Raw genomic sequence first — 22,122 nt, 5'->3', positions numbered from 1 at the left:
GCCTCCAGCTCCATCCATGTTCCTGCAAAGGACATGATCTCGTTCTTTTTTTATGGCTGCATAGTATTCCGTGTTGTATATGTACCGTATTTTCTTTATTCAGTCTATCATTGTTGGGCATTTGGGTTGATTCCGTGTCTTTGCTATTATTAATACTGGTGCAATGAACATACACTTGAATGTGTCTTTATAATAGAAAATTTTATATTCTGTTGGGTATATACCCAGTAGTGATATTGCTGGGTCAAATGATATTTCTGTCTTTAGGTCTCTGAGGAATCACCACACTGTCTTCAACAATGACTGAACCAATTTACAATCCCACCAACAATATATAAACCTTCCTTTTTCTCCACAACCTCAGCAGCATTTGTTGCTTTTTGGCTTTTTACTAATAGCCATTCTGACTGATATGAGATGGTCTCTCACTCACTATGGTTTTGATCTGCATTTCTCTTAATGGCCAGTGATGTTGAGCATTTTTCATATGCTTGTTGGCAGAGTGTTTGATTTTATACTAATTCTTCACATGATGAAGCAAAGTGTAGCTCCTTTTTTTCTATTTTTCAAGATCATAGATTTTGCGATGCTCTTTATATATGGTTGGTTTTGCGACTTAAACCTCTTTAGTTCACATGTACACATTCCTTAAGTTGAGATAGCTTACCTCCATACTTGGAGCAACTTAAGGATAAATAATTTATCCAGCTATTGTAGAATACTATTGTCTGAAGAAATAGGCCTTATTTCTTTAGCTACAACACATTTCCCCATAGTCTGTGGCCATATTATTGTCCAAAGAGACATGATTATTGAAATAAATGTCAGTGGCTCAAAATTACATGTGCTTCAATTTGTATTAGAATTAAAGTGAATACCAGGGAGTTGTGAAGTAATGAACACAATATACAGAAAGTAAATGTTAAAATCTCTGTACTCAGACATTGAACACTTCATTATTTCTTATAAAATTTCAGTACACCAACATTTAGGGTCTAACATTTCAACATATTTACACTTTGATATAACTCTTTATTGACAGTTTAAAAATAGTGATGGACTAGCTTTGCTAGTGCATACAATTTAGTTGAAACAAACACATGGAGGAAGATGAAAGGGTAACTAATGACTTAGAAAGGTTATCTAGTCTTTGGATAGCAAGTGGAAGAGTTGTCTTTGGAATTCAAATGGATTGTCCACTATAGATCAAAAATAAGCAAACCAGTCAGCCTGCAGATATTTAAGCCGTAAATTAGAAAAAATAAAAGTCTTAATGTGTCAAGAATAGGAAGAATTACAATTGGTTAAAGCTACTGCATTATACCTGAGACTAGAGTATAGGTTTGAGGAAGTGCTCAAGAAATCCATGATTTTATCATCTTTATAAGCAGAAACAAGTACTAAATAGGTTTAAGTACTACATGAAACAAAGATTCACATGCTGAAAAATTGTTTTGTTTTACTACTGCTTATAATAATGATGATAATAGTCATATTTGGTTGGGCACTTGCTGTATACCTAGCACAGTGCTACTCAGCTTCTTAACATTATCTGTCATCATTTACACAACCTGGTGGATAAACATGCTGAAGTTCTTTTTATAGGATTAGAAGAACTGGCAAACTAAGTCAACATCTGGTGAAATTTAACGAAATTAACAAATCCTATGGATAATTTGGGCCAAAAAATTCTAGTAAGATATTCTGCATTAGCAGTGGATGGTGGTAGAGATGAGAAGATATGGGTTATGGTTTTATTTCTTTGTATTTTTTTATAATTTTTTAAATTCTACTGTCTTTGTTTTGCCATTTTCCACTTTTAAAAACGGTAAGACTGAGAATGACTGACAAAAGAACAAATTAGTCCTGTTATTGGTTCTGGTTTATAGAGACTTGCATTTCGACAGGATTTATAAAGAAATTATACCAACAGTGAAAAAAGTAGCAACCTTTACCAAAATGAACCTGCTGATCTTTTGCTGATGAGTCACAACTAATGATAAGCACATTCAATGTGATTAAGTTACATGAAGAAAAATATCTATAAAATCTTAGCCCTGTACTGCTGGTGACATGATTAGCTTTTCAAAATTATTTGATGAGGACACACATTGCAAAGTAATAGTATAGATACATTGTATTCAGTACTTTAAAATACATATGTTATTTTTGTACTATGTTATTAGCCAAACCTCATTTTGTACTTTGCTGTTACACCTTGAATATCATGCATGTATAAGAGCAAACTAATTTTTTCTTTTGAAAGACTGTTACTCTTACAGATATAATTTTAACATCAACACAGATAAAACAACAAAGAATGATTATCTGTTAAAAGAGAAGAATAAAGAATGTAGCCAAAATAATTATGCAAGATGTCTGTAACAAATTAAGCCAAAGAAAAGAGAATTTTCATAATTATGTTTGTAAAAATTCAAGGAAAACAGTAATTTTAATCTCCCTTGAGTTCAAATTTACATTCAGGGTTCTTCTCATAAAAAGTTAAGGGGAAAAATGAAATTAGACTTTCTTTCCATTGTAAATACTGTATAGAGCATAAAGACTACAGGGTTTATAATTTCTGTAAATAATTACTCTTGTCACTGAGGAGAAGTAGATATTAGAAATAAAAGCAATGAATCAGAGATTAACAATCCTCTGAAGAACATATCATTTTTCCTCTCCCAGGTTCAGTGTGAGTCTTTTGGTTTGTTTGTTTCCACAGAGTATCTGCACAACCACCACTGCATTTTTGCACTTTTTCTTCCTGGCTTCATTCTGTTGGGTTTTGACTGAGGCGTGGCAATCATATATGGCTGTAACTGGAAAAATTAGGACACGGCTTATAAGAAAACGCTTTTTGTGCCTTGGATGGGGTAAGCATATTGATATACACTTTCGTGCTCTTCTCAAAATGACGTTGAGCACATAAAGCAGTCATGAGTAATTAGACACAGGCTACTTTGTGTCTAATTTAATCTATGGAAGTGAAAATACATGAGCTGGTCAATTTTGAACATTCACTGGTCATTTGGAACTTTAAAAGGAAGTAAGTATTGAATGCTCATTTAGCTAGTCAGTTAACATTCAACAGTGTCTAGATAGTGTGAAATGAGACCCTGAGATACCTAAACACAGAAAAACAGTGCTCTCTGTTAATATTTTCTGAAAGTGCAAAATACCTTAAAATTTTCAAGGCCTAATGTGTGATGGTTCACTAGGCATGTACTCCCACCAAGAAAACTTAGAAGATTTCATTTCAAGAAATCTCAAAGCAATTAAAGAATAAAAGTGATTCATTTCACAGGGAGAACACCATTTAGAGAATTAATGAAGCCTCACAGCTTGTCAATGTGGTCCTCAAAAGTAGAAACATAGAATTGCTGACAGACTGAGAATTAATTCTTTACTTGTGTTTATTAAGAAGTTTCTCTGAAATTGCCTCACGACATGGACATCTCAAAGATCTATATTACAGGGCCAACTCTAATGATAGCCTAGTTAATTTAAGAAGGTACTTTTAGAAAAAGCCCAAATATACAATAATATCTACTGTATTAGAAGACTGGCATATGGGATGCTAGGAGAACCTGGGAAATTACAAATAAGTGTACTTATAACAATTCCAGAGTAATTTAGGCTGGAAAAATATGATCAAGAACACTTAAATATTATTCATTAGGTTTCAGCAAGGTCTATGATGTCTAGCTAATATATTAGGACTTTATCCACAGACAAATGGAAAAGCAGTTAATAAGAAGTTGAAGAGTAGGCCAGACATGGTGGCTGACACCTGTAATCCTAGCACTTTGGGCAGCCAAGGCGGGTGGACTACCTGAGTGTGGGTGGACTACCTGAGCACGGGAGTTCGAGATTAGCCTGAGCAAAACCCCATCTTTACCAAAAATGCAAAAAATTAGCCGGGAGTGATGGCACATACCTGTACTCTCAGCTACTTGGGAGGCTAAGGTGGGAGGATTGCATGAGCCTGGGAAGTGGAGGTCGCAGTGAGCCAAGATCACACCACAACACTCCAACTTGTGTCACAGAGTGAGACCCTGTCTTACACCAACACAAAAGTTGAAGACTTTGTTCTACTTAGAATTTCATCAATGTTTTGTCTAAATTTCATGACAAAGGCCTTCTAAAGTTGAGGTAGTATTTAAATCAAGGGACACTTTTGCCATGAATTAGTACCATTCTAAGAAATACAGGATACAGGTAAAAGAACACATTTTTTGATGAAGAATAAAACATGGTGACTTTCAAGATTGGTGACTACCTTGTTTAAAATTATTACTAAAGATTTTGAGGAGAGGGTTCACAGACAGTCTCTATATTTACAGCTAATATTAAATTACTCTAGGTAGCAAAAACCTAAACTGATGGTGCTAAAGTATCAGAAAGTTTATGGGTTGGCAGAATAGTTGTGTATGTGTTTCATTATGGACAAGTACAATATAATGAATCTAGAAAAAATTTAATCTAAATTGTATGAAATAAATATATTAATTCTTCAGTTATAACCCATGAGGGATTTTTTTTCCTAATGAACTCGATCCAGTCAATCAGAAAAAATCAACAAATGACATGTGTGGAGGAAGAGGAGGAGGAGGGACAAGAAGAGGAGAAACAGAAGGAGGAAAGCGAAGAGGATGAGGAAAGGGAGGATGAGGATGAGGAAAGGGAGGATAAGGATGAGGAGGGGACTATATATTTATAATTTTATATACATGTATATATAGTCACCAGTGTTTGTTTAACACTATGGTGTGTCCTTCTGAGATGTTTTCCATAGTTCTTGTCATTAAATCTCATGAAGGAATGTGATGCCACTAGAGAAGGCTCACAGAAGAAAGAGAATAGCAGGAAGTATGTGAAATGATAGTAAAAAAGAAGACAGGCAGAGAAGATACAAGAAGATGATTAGATGATGGATTTTTCAAACGGAAAAGGCAAACATGATCTTCCTGAAAAGAAGGCATAACCAAAACTTAAAAAAAAATCTTTAAACAGCATAGAGACTCTACCAAAATACAGGGAGGTTCCATTGAACTTGAATGAGGTAAGTGTAATTCCCATAAACGTAAACTAAAAGAAGATGCTAGCTCAGAACTGGAGCAGGTATGTAGGTAATTGAACTCCCTGTTTCTACATTCTTGTTATTATAAGCAAATTATAAAGAAAGTGTTAACTGATAAGATATATGTTTTTTTCTATCTTAAGTACAGCTTGATGTGGATCAATATGTGGCCAATGGAATGTTCCACTTCTCCAATATTACATCATACCAGAACATTTTTGCCTTTCTGATTTTATAACTATAAATTTCCTTTTTAACAGTGTAAACCCCTAGGGAAAAAATAACTTAAAAGATGTACTAAATCTCTGTTATTACTTCCATTTAAACCCATGTCAAATGTGGTGGTAACCTAGCAACACCAGAGAAGTGCAGTAAGTTAAAAGCTCAGGTACCTCTCTCATATTTTTCAACTTGAAAGAAATCCTGTAATAGAAATATACCTTGTGAAGTGACTCATCCAAAGATAGTCTATCTAATTTGAGCATCTGGAGTTTGTTCTGGCTTTTCTTAGACCAGTATGCATAGTGGTTATAGCTAAATATGAATGCATGACATTGCTTTTCTTGCAGGTTTACCAGCATTAGTAGTGGCCACATCAGTAGGCTTCACCAGAACAAAAGGATATGGCACTGATCACTAGTAAGTCCATCCACAGCGATAAATCATGTTTATAATTTAATAAATCATCAAAGAGTCTTGGTTGGCACTGCTGATGGCTTGCACTTTATCATGGAATCATTAACAATGGTAGAAATTGCATTAGTAAGGAACAAAACAAGGCAGCTTAAATCGACAAAGTTAAGAAATAAATGTTGTGGCACTATTCAGAATCTTTGTTTTAGTTTCCCATTTCTTAATAAGACCAGCATATTTGGCTTTTAAAATATTTCAATATTTATTGTGCATGCCCAATCTCAAATAAATTGAGAACTGGATAAGTCTTGACATACTTACTTTTTAGAACGTGGTGCTGCTGTGAGCTTCTAATTCCATTGATGATAACGTGTATTGTTATTAACCAAGTTTTGTCATGTTAGTTCAAGTTTTGTTGCTATGTTAGGGTAATGCATACTAAAAATTATAGATCAAGGGAACCAATGGATTTTACATTAGAAAATACTTGGACTGCGGAAGAAATTAAAAGGGAGAAAAGGTATATGATATCAGCTTATTTTATAGTGGTAGTGCTGATAAATTCTGTGAGAGAATTTGTGTTTAAATTTAACATTTTAAATCTAAACAATGCAATTTCATGTTTTATTTTATCTGCATCCAAGTTGAGGAGGCAGTTAAGAAGTGGGGAAAGAAATGTGCATCTTATTAAAAGCATATGTTTTAAAGCATGATGTTCTGTTTAATTATTTTAGGTTTGAGGTAGGAATCACTGCCAATTAGACCCTCTGGTATGTTCGTACAAATTGTAAACATACTGAGAGATATTATTTCACCTGTTTATCCTAAAGAAACTTCTGAAAAGTTTAAGAAGCTCCTGTCATCAGAGCATTTTTATGCAATCTATAGTATTTTTAAAAATTCGGATAGCATAGATGGCACAGTACTGGTTACTACAGCACTAGCACCTTAATTTATCACTTTTTACAACAGCATAATTATTGGTATACATCTATTTTTGGAAAGTCACTATATTGAGAATATGGGAATAAGTAAGATTATATATATGATGGTTCCTACTTTCAAAGAGTTCATAATTAAAGTCCAATACAATACAATAAGTAATGCATTTATTTTGTAACTATAAATTTTTATAACAGTGTAAACCCCTAGGGAAAAAATAAAAGATATACTGAATCTCTATTAGTATATCTTGAAAGATATAATAAACCTCAGTTTGAAGATTAGTTTACATAAATTACAGTGGGAATTTAGTGGCCGAGATTAGTTTACACAAAAATACAGTGGGAATTTAGTGAAAGTCTTAGAGACACAATCTAAAGTGTTCTGTCAGACTAAGGTTTTTTTTCTCCAGGTATTTTATTTAACAATAGATATTAAAGTGGAAAAGTACAGGTTTATCTTTCTGCTGTTATGTCAAGGAGCAATAACTAAATGCAGACTTTGAATATACATACACATATTTGTGTATATCTATGCTGATATAGTATTTCTTTGTGTACATATATAATTAATTACTAGGTAAATATGTTTAAGATATAATTTACATAGAGTAACATTCACCCTATTAAGTGTATAGTTCTGTGAGTTTTGAGAAATACATAAGTCGTGTAACCACCATCACTATTAATATAGAGCAGTTTATTCTTAGAACAGATACAGAGCAGCTACTGTTCATTGTTACTGCTTTTGAAGGCAGCATGCTGATTCTGTAAGCTGAGAAGAAATAGTTAAAGGGTCAAATGTCAAAAAACAGGTGCATGAAATGGTGGCCATGACTTTTTGCATCAGCAGCCCCTCACGCTTCCCTCATTTTCACTTTCCTGGATTCTGCATGGGCAGATGTGCCACCCTGTAAAGCCTCCGGTGTCAGCCCCGTTCTCTCTGCATTTCCCTCTGCTGTGAGAGACTGTTTCTCCCCAGATGGATTATCTTGTCTCTATCAATGCAAACCTACATCTCTTGGTGAATTTAGTCATTGAAACAAACACAGCTGCACTTATTTTTATTCAAAAGCTTATCTTTAGGGAATTTTCTTAGTAGTTTGGTGAAAAAGTAAAATTAGAAGAAAAATAGCATGCAAATGTAGCTTAGCTTATCCATTCCCTGCAATGATGGCTTTTAAACCAATTTCTCCCAATATTTCAATGACCTCGAGGAAGAGCAGGTAAATGGCACGTCTAAAACTCTAAAAAATACACAGTTCTTGCTTTAAAGTACATTTGAAAAAATCCATAATGGATATAAAGCAGCATTTTATAAAATGTGAATAATACTCATGTTTGTAATGAGAGTAAATATAGAAACCTCACTGCAATAGTAATTTGTCTAAAATGTTTCAACTGCCTGAAAGTAAAACCTTATAATAAAACTTTCTTTTCAGTTAGATGTATATAGTATTTCTTACTTATGAAATGATATAATTCTAGTTTTTTTCTACATCTTCTATGTATTTTTTTTATTACAAATGTTTAACATGTGCCAAAATTCCAAGGCTAAATGTATAATCTAAGTTGTTTGTATCACACTTTAGTGGTCTAATACTTGTCATTAATTTTTGTTAGTTCTTATTTAATATTATTTTCAGCTGCTGGCTCTCTCTTGAAGGAGGACTACTCTATGCTTTTGTGGGACCTGCAGCCGCTGTTGTCCTGGTAAACATCAAAATCAACTTATTTTGTTTTCTTAGAAAAAAAAAAAAGACTACTTTATTTCAATTAGAGTGGCAATTTTCATAATGTAGTTCTTGTGTAGAAATTTTAAAGTTCAATGGACTATTACTCTGATTGAATATCAATTGTTATTCAGCCTTTTATTATTCTAAAATATCCTTATTTTGAATACTGAAGAATATTAAACTGGGAGTGTGGTATTTCTCTTACAGTAATTTCAGATTTGTGAAGAAGTTTGAGTAAGTTTTAATGAATTCTTCCTCTTTAATGTATAGAATCTCATCATTTACCATAATTTCACCTTTACACTATTCTGTACAATACATATGGTTATTACATATGGTTATTAATAGGGAAATCTCTTTAAGGCTGCCCCTATCAAATATCTAAAGGAAATATATTCTCGACCTCAGCGATACTGACATTTTGGATCATATGTTTGTTTGTTGCAGAGGCCGTCTTATGTGTTTTAGCAGGTTCAGCAGCATCCTTCTTCTCTATCTACTACATACCAGTAGTACCCCCTAGTCATAACACTCAAAAACATCTTCAGACATTTTCCGATGGTCCCTGGGGGTCAAAATCATCTCTGTTTGAGAATCATTGCCATATGTTATAGATAAGGATTTTAAATTTCTCTTTTGAAACCACAAAATAATTGTTTAAAATTTTGAACTAAGGTAATGTGAAATATTTCCTTCCAATTTGCCTTTCTCTTTCTCCTTTTGGATTTATTGATTACAAATTTTTCTTGCCCAATAAATCTTTAAAGAAAATAAGAGAGGAAGGAAACTGTCTAAATTAAATACAAATATTCATATTGCTATACAATTATATTTCTAATTGGAAAGTTACTCTTTGGTTTCTTGAATGACTCATTCAAAAATTGGAAGGTAGTGACATCCTACTAATTCTGATATGTCAGTTTTTTCTTCCTTTAAGCTTGTTCTTCCTCAACTAAGCTGTAACAGGGAGCAGAAACTGTCTACAATTTGCCAGAAAAATAAAATCAAGGCAAGAATCTTAGAGCAGAGGGAAATCAAAACTATTAGACACCTTTTTTTGTCTGCTGCTTTGAATTTTTATTTAATCAACTGAATTATTTCCCTAAGCTTCTAGGTTAATGCCCATATAACACTAAAATGAAGAAACAGAGTATGTATATAATTGAAACACCAAAGTATGGTCTTTGGAGGGGTGACAAATTCCCTTATGATTAAGTTGTAGATTACTAGAATCCATAGAATACACTTTTTCTCTTAGTTTAAATGAGAGGTACATAGGATGAATAAGTATTCTCTTGATTAAATGGTATCTTGTCAGGAAACTATGGAGAGTGACTCAGTTCCTAAGTCCGTACTTAATAGGTATGTTTTGCATCTTCCTTACATTAGCAACTGGACACATTTTAGCTTTATATTCACCATCGTCATTGGCAGCAGGGCAGGGTTACACCAAGATTGGAAAGGGGCAAGAAAGGCAAAAAGAAGAACATATTTTTCATTTACTCATTGAACTGGATTCCTTGATCAGAAAGTGTTGGTAGATTAGAGGACTGTGGAGGCTCATCAGAAGCTGGTACAAATAGACATCTATGCAGTTTTTACAGTTTTACTTGAAAAAGGAAAAATATGTGTGATTTCATTTCATGTATCATGCAAAAGACCTTTTAAGTGAGAATAAGAAAGTCTTAGAAAGAAAATGATAGAACTGTACACTAGAGCATATTTTAAAAATTGGCACTAGTGTCCATTGTGAAAAAGATTCTGGTGAATTGAATAGGCTTTCCTTTCTGCCTAGAAAAGCATGGTACATCAAAATGCTCCCCTTCCACAGAAAAGAATAACCACACAGCATGAGGAATTTAGGCATTCTGTCCTCTGTGTTGGGAATAATGACAAATCATCAGCACCTTTTGCTGCCAGGGCTCACCCTAGCCTCATACTCTAAGATTCAGAATCTCCTGGCTTGTGGGCATAGGGTAAAACTCATTTAGCCAAATGATTTTACTCAGGGTTGACTCAGACAGAAGAATGCCAGATTGGCATAGTATGGTACCATGTAAAAGTCAGGCAATTGAAGGTTAATTTCCCCAGTGTTAACTGCAAAGCATGGAAATTAAATGAACTTAATGTACTTTACAACTTTAAAGTAGCACACCACTGTTAAATTGTTCCGTATGCCTCTGCACGCTTATAAAATGTTTAAGAGTGCTTCATACCACTACTAGTGATACGGTGGTTATGAATTGATAAAAATAGGATTTTCAGGAGAAACGGGGACCTGATTCCCTTCAATATCATTGAAAGGTCAACTTTGTTTCTGTTTGACAGGTCAACATGGTGATTGGCATTTTGGTATTTAATAAACTTGTTTCCAGAGATGGAATCCTAGATAAAAAGCTCAAACACAGAGCCGGGTAAGCTGCAATTGGTGGATTTTGAAGGTTATTTACCAGTGAATCCCATACTCCAATTTCAGACCATCACTGACCACGTTTGACTCTGCCTTGAATTTTGTTATTGTTGTACCAGTGTGTCCAGCAGATTCTGCCACATAAAAGTTTCCAATGTGCTATTTTTAAGCAATATGACCAAAAATCTAAAAATATTATAACAGACCACGAAGAAATTCGGAGTGTATTTGTGCATATTGCCTGCTTGTCAGATAAGAACATTAAACGTTAAGGCTAGACTTAACAATAGTTGTCGTTAGGTAAGGGTTTTCAAAACCTTCCTGGTTTTGGTCACAAAGAACAGGAGGTAGATTGAACACAGTGTTGGTTTGTGACAGAACAGAATCAGAACAAGCAAACCTAAACAGGGCAAAATACTATATTTTCTTTGACTAATTGTATGTATCAGGAAAAAAATATTCACTTGGAATAATTACTTATCGAGCACTATTTATGTCATATTTTCATTCTTTATGACATTTTTAATCTAACTGGCTAAAAAGAGTTATTCATAATTTTCACACTTTAACCTCATAAAATTTAGAAAAGCATCTCCTTTAATTTTACTGTTATTATAATATATAAATATCTGATGACTTATTATATATTGTAATATACATCTGGCCGGGCACGGTGGCTCACACCTGTAATCCCAGCACTTTGGGAGGCTGAGGCGGGCGGATCACGAGATTGAGACCACAGTGAAACCCCGTCTCTACTAAAAATACAAAAAAATTAGCTGGGCGTGGTGGTGGGCGCCTGTAGTCCCAGCTACTGGGAGAGGCTGAGGCAGGAGAATGGCGTGAACCCGGGAGGCGGAGCTTGCAGAGAGCAGAGATCGCGCTACTGCACTCCAGCCTGAGCGACAGAGTGAGACTCCGTCTCAAAAAATAAAAAAATATATATAATGACAGTAACGTCTCATATATAGATTGTTAGTAGCTTTTTAAGGTTACATCATCCTTTATCATATAAATTTGTTGACACTTGAATGAAGTATTAATGCCTTTGATTTTTTCTTTGTGTCCTTCCCTGTAAAAAGTTTACAGCTTTTTCCTTTCCATTGAACTGTAACCTCATTCAAACCTTACCCATGTAATATTCTTTTCTTCCATAATTTATGGTATTATTTAATAGTCCTACTAATTGATCAGTTCCTTATGAAATTTTAAGTCCTTTGTGTTCTTATAACCTATGTAATGATTTATACAATAAGGTAATCTGGATATTTATTTTCCCTAGCAAAAGACTAAATTTGATGGCTTTCAATATAAAAATTTGATGTCATTTATATAAAACATTAGAAATGCAATAGCGTAATAAAAACATGACTGAAAGTTTCTTCCTGAGGGGGGATCACTTCTCTCATTTAGAGGCTTTTTTTCACTGCAGACGAGTTTCTATAACATCCTTAAATATGTAGACTTGAACATAGTACAAGCACAGCTTTCTAGATCATTTGAACACAAAATTTTCACACAATTACTCTTGTTATTATGCCACATGTGGTGGAAATTGGAGTAAGCTTCTTCAGTTATTTCTGCTCGGATTAATCATGTAAGAATATACTGATCAGACTGAGTACTGGGATAGAAACTCAGTTCTGCTGCTAGTAGTATAAACTTACTTAATTTAAACAACATCAGCAATAAAATGGGACCCTTTAGTGGTTAAGATAAAGCTCTGCAATTTCCTGGCTGTGTCTATGTGCCTTTGGGCATGTTACTTTTTGCAACTCAGTCTCCTCATCTGTTAAATGGAGAAAATAACTCTTGCCTCATAGAGTATATGAAAATATAATGTGTATAAAGCACACATTAGAATATCTAACATATAGCAAGCATTCACTCAACAGTGGCTGCTCTTCTGAGAAGCCAACCTGAACAGAATAGGTTGTTTTTGAAGGTCTCTAACTATCAATCAAGAATCCATGATTCCACCATCCATGACATGAAGGTTATAAAAAGAGATGAGATCATTGAAACGAATATGATATTGAGGATTTAATAAAAAACAATTTAATAAAAAATTTAAAAAACAAGTGAATACCCTTATTTTTTCTTATTTAATTATTTAATGTGTGAAGCCCAGTTTAATTCATATAGCTCTTTATAAGAGATCGTATAGGTTTAGAAGAAACGACAATAGTGTCATATTATGAATTTAGAAATTATCCATTTCAATCTACATATTAACAAATAAGTTATTCTAAACATATTCTTAGAAGTTACATATGTTTCACGGGCAAAACTGGGTGGGTGTTTTTCTGGTTCAAAGGCCACTGCTAGAGAAACAGAAATTTTAACTTATGTTATAAAAGCAGAATGTTGGCTACTGTCTAAAGCAGAAAAGAACTATTAACCAATTAATTACTTGGGGTTTTCAAATTATATTTCTAATATAAAGTAGTATTTTAGCTTAAGCAAATATAGATTGAAATTTGTACTCCATTCCAAAGTGTGATTGAAGGAATTTTTTGGAAGCGATAGAGGTTTGAATAATTTTAGTTCACAGAAAAGTAGTGAGGACAGTGAAGAACAGTCCCCAGTGAAGGAGAAATAATCAAAATTAACTAAGGAAACATTAAGCAGGAAACTAATTGGTCAACTTGACAACCGATCCTCCTAATTGTAAAAGTCATTTCAGCTTATTTGAATATACACATATATCAAGCATTTGTTTTACAACTAGGTTGTTATTTAAAACCAAATATTGTACCAAGATGTTCCTTCTCCCATTTTTTCTGTTTCTTTGTTCCCTTTCTTCTTTTTTATAATCAGTTATTAGAAACAGCCAACCATATAGTTTGTGCTCAAAAAATATTTATAAGGAATTAATAAGTGAATGTTTAATAAATAATACAATAGTTTAACAAGTTTTATAATACCCAAACTGTATTAATATTTTTTCTACTGAAATTCTTTTTTCTTTTTTCTTTTTAACTTTTAAGTTCAGGAGTACAAGTACAGGCTTGTTACATAGATAAACTTGTGTCACAGGGATTTGTTGTACAGATTATTTTATACTCAGGTATTAAGCCTAGTACCCATTAATTTACCAAGAAGGAATTTATTGTAAATACAACACATCTTAAATAAAATGATAGAGTGAATAAAATCAGGATTAAAAATGGCATGTATATTTTTAGAACATCTTAAGCAGAAAATTTAAGTTTCTCTATTTTTCTGCAGTGGAATTTTCTTATCTACTGCCTTAAACTTCTTTGTCTTATCTACCTGAAACTAAGGAAACTGACTTACTAGTACCCTTTACAAATTTCATGTGATTTTTTTTTAGAGAGAGGCTGCACATTTCCTTTCCAGGGAATGTTTTATGTTATTAACAATAAATCAGTCAGACTTTTTTTCTTTAAAGAAAAAGGAAAAATAACATGGAGAAGGGAAACTAGAACCTGTAGATTTTAAGATCCACAGTAATAACTGGAGCAGACAGAACTACCTGAAGAGTAATGTGTGTGAAGTTTTTCTATTTAATGTGACTTTGCTTCTATAATGTGATCCTATCCTGGTGCCCTGGTGGATATATTGGTTAAATTTAAACGTATGGACAACTCAAGGTTTTTTTTTTACTGTTTGAACTTTTAATTTTATAAATGCATAATTTCTTCTATAATAAAGAAACAAGATCTTATTTTTCAATGCAGCAACTCAATTTAACATCTAGACTATGTGTTTTTCATATTGTATATTAATTTCTATAGTGGTCACATAAACTAGGAAAAAAACATTACATGTCTCTAGGTAACTTATCTTTATTCTACTTCATGCACATCCAGTAATAGAATGCCAAAGGTGTCCTACCAGTTAACATCAAGCATAGTTTTTAACAGCCCTAAGGGATGTAGGCATAGATCTTCTAGTTAGCCTCAAATAAATATCAAATAAAGACAAACAAGCATTTTAAATAATGGCTTAAAATTTATTTTCAGACAGGCCCATACTTAGATTAAATCACAGTTTTCAGGACTAAAATACTTACACCATGTACTTAAAATTATGTTTTAGTAATATTTGGCTTTCAATCTTGTTTCAGAGCCTAGAGGCAACATATTCTTAGATTAAGAAAGACAACTGCATCAGTGTTTGAAGCGTAAACACCATACAGCCTATCTTCCGTGATAAAGGAAACAATATATAACTAATCCATGCCTTTTTCATATTAATCTGATCAGATTTAACAAGATTAAAGAAACTCAAATGTTTAGTTGGAGAAGTGGTACTTGTTCCTCTTTGTTCATCAGCATAATCTATGGAGCTTTAAAAAAGGCAGATGCCTAAGTCCTATTAAATTAGAGTGTTTGTGGTTGGGGCCAGATAGACAGCTGATGTGCAGCCACTGTGGAGAACACTAGTCTATGTACTCCTTTGGGATGTACACATTGGCGTGTCCATTAAGGCATTCCTAAACTAAACTGGATAGACTAGTGTTTACATATTATTTTGAAACCTTTGGACACATTTGGCTAGTACATGTGCCCTGGACTGGATGAGTAAAGCGAGGGATTTAGTGTCATATTCCCCACCCCCACACTCATGTCTGAAAGCTTTGATTTTTCTCACAGGATCTGCTGATCAATCCACTTACTTAATCACTTTCAGATTTATTATCTCATATCAGCACTATTCACAAGTGAGTACCCTTTTTTAAAATAAACCAGAGTTCTAAATTATGAGCATCTTACAACTTTCTCTCTTCTGCCACTTTTCTTATACACACAGTAATGCAACTCCGCTATAAGATTCTTTAAGCAAACCTACAGAGTAATCATTTCAGACATAGACACCACATAGGAATGGACTATGCACACCGCAGAGCATTATTCCAAGGTGTTTGGAATTTTTAATTCAAGTAATTTCTTTTTGGTTTTTCCTAAATGTTTATTTTCTAATAAATCTGTAATTTTGAAGGTACACTTTTCTAAAGCAAAATGTGTGTAAAGTGTAAAGTTTTTCCATATAATGTAACTTTGCTTCTATAATGTAGTAGATGGAGTATGAATTGTTTGAATCTGAATTTATGTGCAAAATCCTCTAGACAAGAATAGACCATTTAAATGCTAGGAGGTTGGAGTCTATGACAAATGTTCAGAAATAATATTTTGAACTTAATGATTATGTTAAATGTGTTTTATTAAAGCAGAAAACTCTTATTATCAACTAATATTTCATCAAATTTCATCAGCCCCTATATTCAGATCATCCTAAAATGTGGACGATACATTGATATTATAAGAAATTTCAAAATATGAATCTGTTGAGAAAAAAATTACATCTTCAACAAATAATTGAAGACTCCTAAAATCCATTTCCTCCTACGTTGGACTTCTGAGATGATTATTTACATTTCAGAAGGTTTTCACAGATATATATGCCTTCTGCAATTAACAATGAACATCCTCAGAGCTAGGAGTCCCCACATGTTTGATTATTAGGGTCTGAATAAAGGGTTTTCACTGTGTGTCTACAGAAGCACATGCTTATGTTCAACTCAGTGTATTGAGCAACTTTGATCAATAGACACAAGGGCCACTTATGGTGTAATGATGGAAATATGTTTTGCATGCAACAAAGACCCATATTAAAAGGTAAATGTTACAAAGATAATTTGTAGTATAAATGCATCTTTACAGCAACCTAGAGCATTCATTTTTGATAAATATACTTTTCTGCATGAAATCGTATTTAAAAGCTAACTTGCAGCAGCAACTTTTTTTTGGTGACAATTCAATATTTTGTTCTTTTTGTGGGTGTTCTGTTTGTTTGCAGTCAGATGAGTGAGCCTCATAGCGGTTTGACGCTCAAATGTGCCAAGTGTGGAGTAGTTTCAACAACAGCTTTGTCAGCCACCACCGCCAGTAACGCCATGTTAGTCCCAATCATTTACATCTTCTTGTTACAAATCTTTTACAGTGCATGTGAGAAAATGCTATGATGAAAAAAAAAATTGTGTTTTCTAATACAAGACCAGAGAGTATATTTAAATATTTATAATTGGAAACTGTCTTTATAGCTATTGTGGGATAGTATATAAAAAAATAAATAAGACTCTCAAATGTCATCGGCTTTGTGGTTTCCAAGTTAATGGTCTTGGAACCACATACAAAAATGCTTTGTTGAATGGGGGGCTATGGCCTGGGGTGTGATGTACAGCTACGTAATGTTACTTTCTTGGTCTCAACAGGGCATCTCTCTGGAGCTCCTGCGTGGTGTTGCCCCTTCTGGCTTTGACGTGGATGTCTGCGGTTCTGGCCATGACAGATAAACGCTCCATATTGTTTCAAATACTTTTTGCTGTGTTTGATTCATTGCAAGGCTTTGTTATAGTCATGGTCCACTGCATTCTTCGGAGAGAGGTGAGAAGCATTCTTGTGATAGAGAACAGGGATGGTTGGAAGGGTATTTCCTTGCTAACAAGAATGATCTCTTAATATGTTGATGTTCAGATTAAAGCTGGTCTCCTCCATTGACAATCACTTGGGAATCAAAGCTGAAGGAATGCTTTAAGACACAGCTTGGGAGAGCCCCCAGCACTCTGAAAAAGACAGATTAGAACAGATGGGACTATGCCAGGAAAAACACAACCAGAGGTGTCAAAAGCCAGGGAGAATAGATTTAAGAGAAGCTACATGGAGTGATTTGTATAAATCTGTTAGAAAAACTAGTGAATAAGAGGGCATAGAGGCATAAGTTGTAAAGACACAGTTCATGAGCATAATGCAGTGATAGTTCTTAACCTCATTCCCTAACTCATCTTTCTTCACCTCATTGCATGTATTAACTAATACTATTTTAAGTAGAAAACATTGAAGATGAATGCTTAGTTCTTTTGTCTCTATACTAAGTTTTGGTTATGATTACTATGGATTATTGCTTTTGATATGGATGTTTACTCTTAGAAAAATACTAAAAATGTATACAGCGAGACATGATAGGCAGTGATTGTCTCCAAGAACTGTAGAGGTATTATCATATCAGCATTTCTCTGGATCATGATCGAGGTTCATTGTCAGTAGTAGGGGGAGAAAAAAGTCATATTTCATGAATGGAGACACTAACTAGCACCATATCCATCCAGGACAGTGAGAGATTTCAGACTTGAGTTGTTTAGAAATAAAATGTTGTTTTCCAACCTGTGTGAAAATTATTTTGAAAGATTGCAAGCACTGAGAGTATTTATAAGGTTTATGAGTCATTTTAGCATTTACTCCAGGGATGAGTGGTGACAAAAAAACACGACATAGTACTATGCTAGTCATTTTGAGAAAACAGTCTACTCTGTCATTTTGCATTATCTAGCTTGTTTGAGAACTTTATTGCAATGTGCACATCGCAAAAAAACACATGTACATAGTATAAACCCTATAGTTTTGCAGTGATGTGCAGAGATAACCAGAGGCTTTTACCTGATTTATCAGATGGGAAGAACAATATTCCTGAGCTATTTTTTTATTTTTTATTATACTTTAAGTTCTGAGATACATGTGCAGAATGTGCAGGTTTGTTACATAGGTATACATGTGCCATGGTGGTTTGCTGCACCCATCAACCTGTCATCTACATTAGGTATTTCTCCTAATGCTATCCCTCCTCTATCCCCCTACCCCGACAGGACCTGGTGTGTGATGTTCCCCTCCCTGTATCCATGTGTTCTCATTGTTCAACTCCCACTAACGAATAAGGACATGCAGTGTTTGGTTTTCTGTTCCTGTGTTAGTTCACTGAGAATGATGGTTTCCAGCTTCATCCATGTCCCTGCAAATGACATGAACTCATCCTTTTTCAATAGCTGCAGAGTATTCCATGGTGTATATGTGCCACGTTTTCTTTATCCAGTCTATCACCAATGGGCATTTGGATTGGTTCCAAGTTTTGGCTATTGTGAACAGTGCTGCAATAAACATATATGTGCATGTGTCATTATAGGAGAATGATGTATAATCCTTTGGGTATATACCCAGTAATGGGATTCCTGGGTCAAATGGTATTTCTGGTTCTACATCCTTGAGGAATCGTCACACTGTCTTCCACAATGGTTGAGCTAATTTACACTCCCACCAACAGTGTAAAAGCCTTCCTATTTCTCCACATCCTCTCCAGCATCTATTCTTTCCTGACTTTTTAATGATCACCATTCTAACTGGCATGAGATGGTATCTCATTGTGGTTTTGATTTGCATTTCTCTAATGACTAGTGATGATGATCTATTTTTCATATGTTTGTTGTCTGCATAAATGTCTTAATAAGATACAGATGTCCGCAATAAACCCACATGTATTCTAAGAATATTCTATGTAGAAAATCAATGAAAACCAATAAACAGTAACTTCACATTGTTAGTTAGGGGGAGGAGTTAGTAAAGGGGAGGAGAGTATTTTAGCATTTAAAAAGTCTGATGTCGTTTACAGTTGCCAAGCCTTACTATTCCCTTAGCAAATTTGTACCTAGAATATCAGCATTAAAAATCTTCCAAGTATTGAATTATTTATAGAACAAAGGAGTAGAAATTAAGAGGAAATTGAATAATAATGTAGCTTATGTTCTCCAACTATAACTATCTTATGGGTCTTCTATATTAATATTATTGCTAATAATTAACAAGATTGTTCTAAATGAGTAGACACATAATACATTTTTGATTGATGATTAAGGATAAAGTATTTCAGGTTTTAAGTAAGATACATGATGATATACCTACATGCAGTTTTTAGAAGATATCAATACCTTAGGTGTTCAGGAGTAGAACAGTGCTGCATCACTATATAAGCTTCTCTTTTTCTTCAGAATAAGCTTGATAGATAGTTTTAAGCTATCATCAAAATATGCAGATTTTAAAGTGGCAGATATTATGATGGCTAATTATCAAAAGTTTGCTGTTTACATGAAGAAAAATACTTGGCACAAAAATTCTTGGTTTACCTCAGAACTTTTTCATACTTGCCAATTGGACTATTAACTGTCAAAAAAAAGATTTACAAGTAATTAAATCAATCATATAATAAATGCTTCTGCTAAAATAGGTGTCTCTAAATACATGTTTTCTGTACTAATGGAAAATAAAAATATGGATACATCTCTGTTGTTGCATTTTCAATTATTAGTTCAAGTTGAATAATTTTATATCAAATAAATTAACAGTAGAGTGTCATAACACTCTTTATCTCCATCACTGAAATGGCAAATCACTTATTTCTTTTTTTTTAATTGAACCTTAAAAATACCCTATAACATTGCTGTAAATACACAGAGCAGATTTCAGGTATAGGGCAAGTCTGCTTCAGAATTCCTAGAGGAAGATTTTATTTAAACACCTTGTTTAAAAGGATTTTACAGATCCCAAGGAAGATATCATAGGAGGCCTCATTTGGAACACGGAAATTCTTTTTGAACTTCTAAAGGTATATTGCCTGACACTAGCAATGGGTATATCTCAGATTACTTGTGATCACATTGCTCTGACATTACCATGGTCCAAGAGAAGAGAAGTATCTTCCCATGTCCTCTGTGTCTCCACTGAACAATAATTTCATAAAGATATACCAAAGCAAATGGAATAGCTATATGTACAACATTAGGTAGTGATTTATATCTATTAATCTACTTGATAATTTATAACTGGATCCTAGAAATACAGTGTTATCTCTACTGCTCTTCACTTTAAAATATTTGCTTCACTAAAATTCATGTGGGCTTTTCTTTCTTAAAATATATAAGCAATGTAAAATACATATTTTTAAATTTAGAGACTGGATATATATATATTTCTATTTCTAAGTATTTTTGACAGACACTAACATAATTTGGTCTTTAATGACTGTCCCAATATGAATTCAGAAGGCTTTACCCATATTTATTATTTCGGTGGAGGAGGTGGGTCTACACAGGGGAAGAATATAGCCTTGCAGATTAAGAAGGAGAAAAGAAGTAAAATACTATAACTGTGATATTTTTAATGTGTTGTGTATGGAGCCTAATTTATTTTAAAAGTGACTTTGCTTTTAGTGGGTCCAATTTTACAATCATTTCAAATCAGAAGAAAAGGGAGAAATGATTACTCTGTCCTGCCAAATCAATTATATCGCACTAAAAAAATTTGGAATGTTTGCATAACTATTTGTTCTGACCTTCAGACCTAAAATCTCAATATTTAAACTTTATAAAATTTATATTCTTGAAAATACAGTTTCTTCTTCTGGAATAACTTTTCTTTTGAATTACTTTACTAAATCTCTCTGGAGAAAAAAACAAATAAGAATTAAAAAAAAGAAGCCATCTGATTCATCACAATACATACTTTTAGCAACAGAACCTAAATCTTGGAAGCTAACATGTATAACAGCTAATAAGACAGAATTGAATCCAATGAGTATAGAGGCTTTTCTTCATTTATCCATCATTGGTTGATTAAAATTTATTTGAATTAAACAGATAACAAAATATACTATTTACTATTCCCCACATTGCTATGGAAATGGAAGGACACAAGAGTTTTTAAACCTTTGAAATAGTTACTGTTGCTAGGAAACCACTTTCTTGGTGCCTGCACATTCTTCTCATCTTTCTGTCTCTGGCTGTGCCTGGCTCTAAGGCAGTCTTACAGCTCTATGTCAGAGGGGGAAAATCACAAGATCATGATACAAAACAAGCTACAATAAAACTCTTTCACTAAGTGGAAGGATAAAAGGAAAGTGCTTAAATGGATAATTTTGTTATATCAGTGTGTGAGAATCCTGTGGCTGTTCTGTAGCATCACTAACAGGGCCAAGCCCCTCTTTTCTCTTTCCCAAGCACTGGCAGGAGGTCTAGGCTGCACCAGATGAGGTCCCAAAATCTGTATCCAAACCTGTGAAGTTATTTTGTAGCAAAATGCTTAAAATAAAAAACTTTTCTTTCTTCCTTCTCCCACTCCCACCCTTTTTAGCCTATTTCCTATTTAGTCTTATTATTTCCACAAGGCGTACAGATAAACAAAATGATTTACATGCACATGGCAGTGAATATGTAAAACAGACAAGCATCCTTACCTGTCTAATCTAAAACCAATAATATTCCAAAGTAAATCATTACAAAAAAATGAAGCCAGTAGTGATGAAACAACTAGACAACAATATGTAAAGAGTCCATATTGCATATAATATAGCTCAGACAGAGAGTTACATGAAAGTCCAGGTTTGGCTACTTACAGGGAAATTGAGTATGACTCATTAGCATGGAAGGGTATATCTGTGCCTTCCTTTCCTGCAGGATGGGTCGGCTGTTTT

The 22,122-nt window shown here is 33.8% G+C and overlaps 1 protein-coding gene across 2 annotated transcripts in view; it reads left to right on the top strand.

Annotated features, from left to right (window-relative positions):
• ADGRB3 (adhesion G protein-coupled receptor B3) overlaps nt 1-22,122 on the top strand; it is a 756,020-nt gene that overhangs the window by 688,668 nt on the left and 45,230 nt on the right. For both annotated transcript variants that reach the window (XM_032154235.2, XM_032154255.2), the window contains 6 exons: nt 2,726-2,876; nt 5,653-5,722; nt 8,304-8,370; nt 10,722-10,807; nt 16,630-16,728; nt 17,045-17,216. In XM_032154235.2, the coding sequence (XP_032010126.1) occupies nt 2,726-2,876; nt 5,653-5,722; nt 8,304-8,370; nt 10,722-10,807; nt 16,630-16,728; nt 17,045-17,216 (645 nt within the window). The remainder of the gene's footprint in view (nt 1-2,725; nt 2,877-5,652; nt 5,723-8,303; nt 8,371-10,721; nt 10,808-16,629; nt 16,729-17,044; nt 17,217-22,122) is intronic.

This window comes from Hylobates moloch, unplaced genomic scaffold (assembly GCF_009828535.3).
Source record: "Hylobates moloch isolate HMO894 unplaced genomic scaffold, HMol_V3 SCAFFOLD_2, whole genome shotgun sequence".
NCBI classification, from domain to species: domain Eukaryota; kingdom Metazoa; phylum Chordata; class Mammalia; order Primates; family Hylobatidae; genus Hylobates; species Hylobates moloch.
Note: the sequence above shows the minus strand (reverse complement) of the source record. Positions and strands in the feature narration are given on the sequence as shown.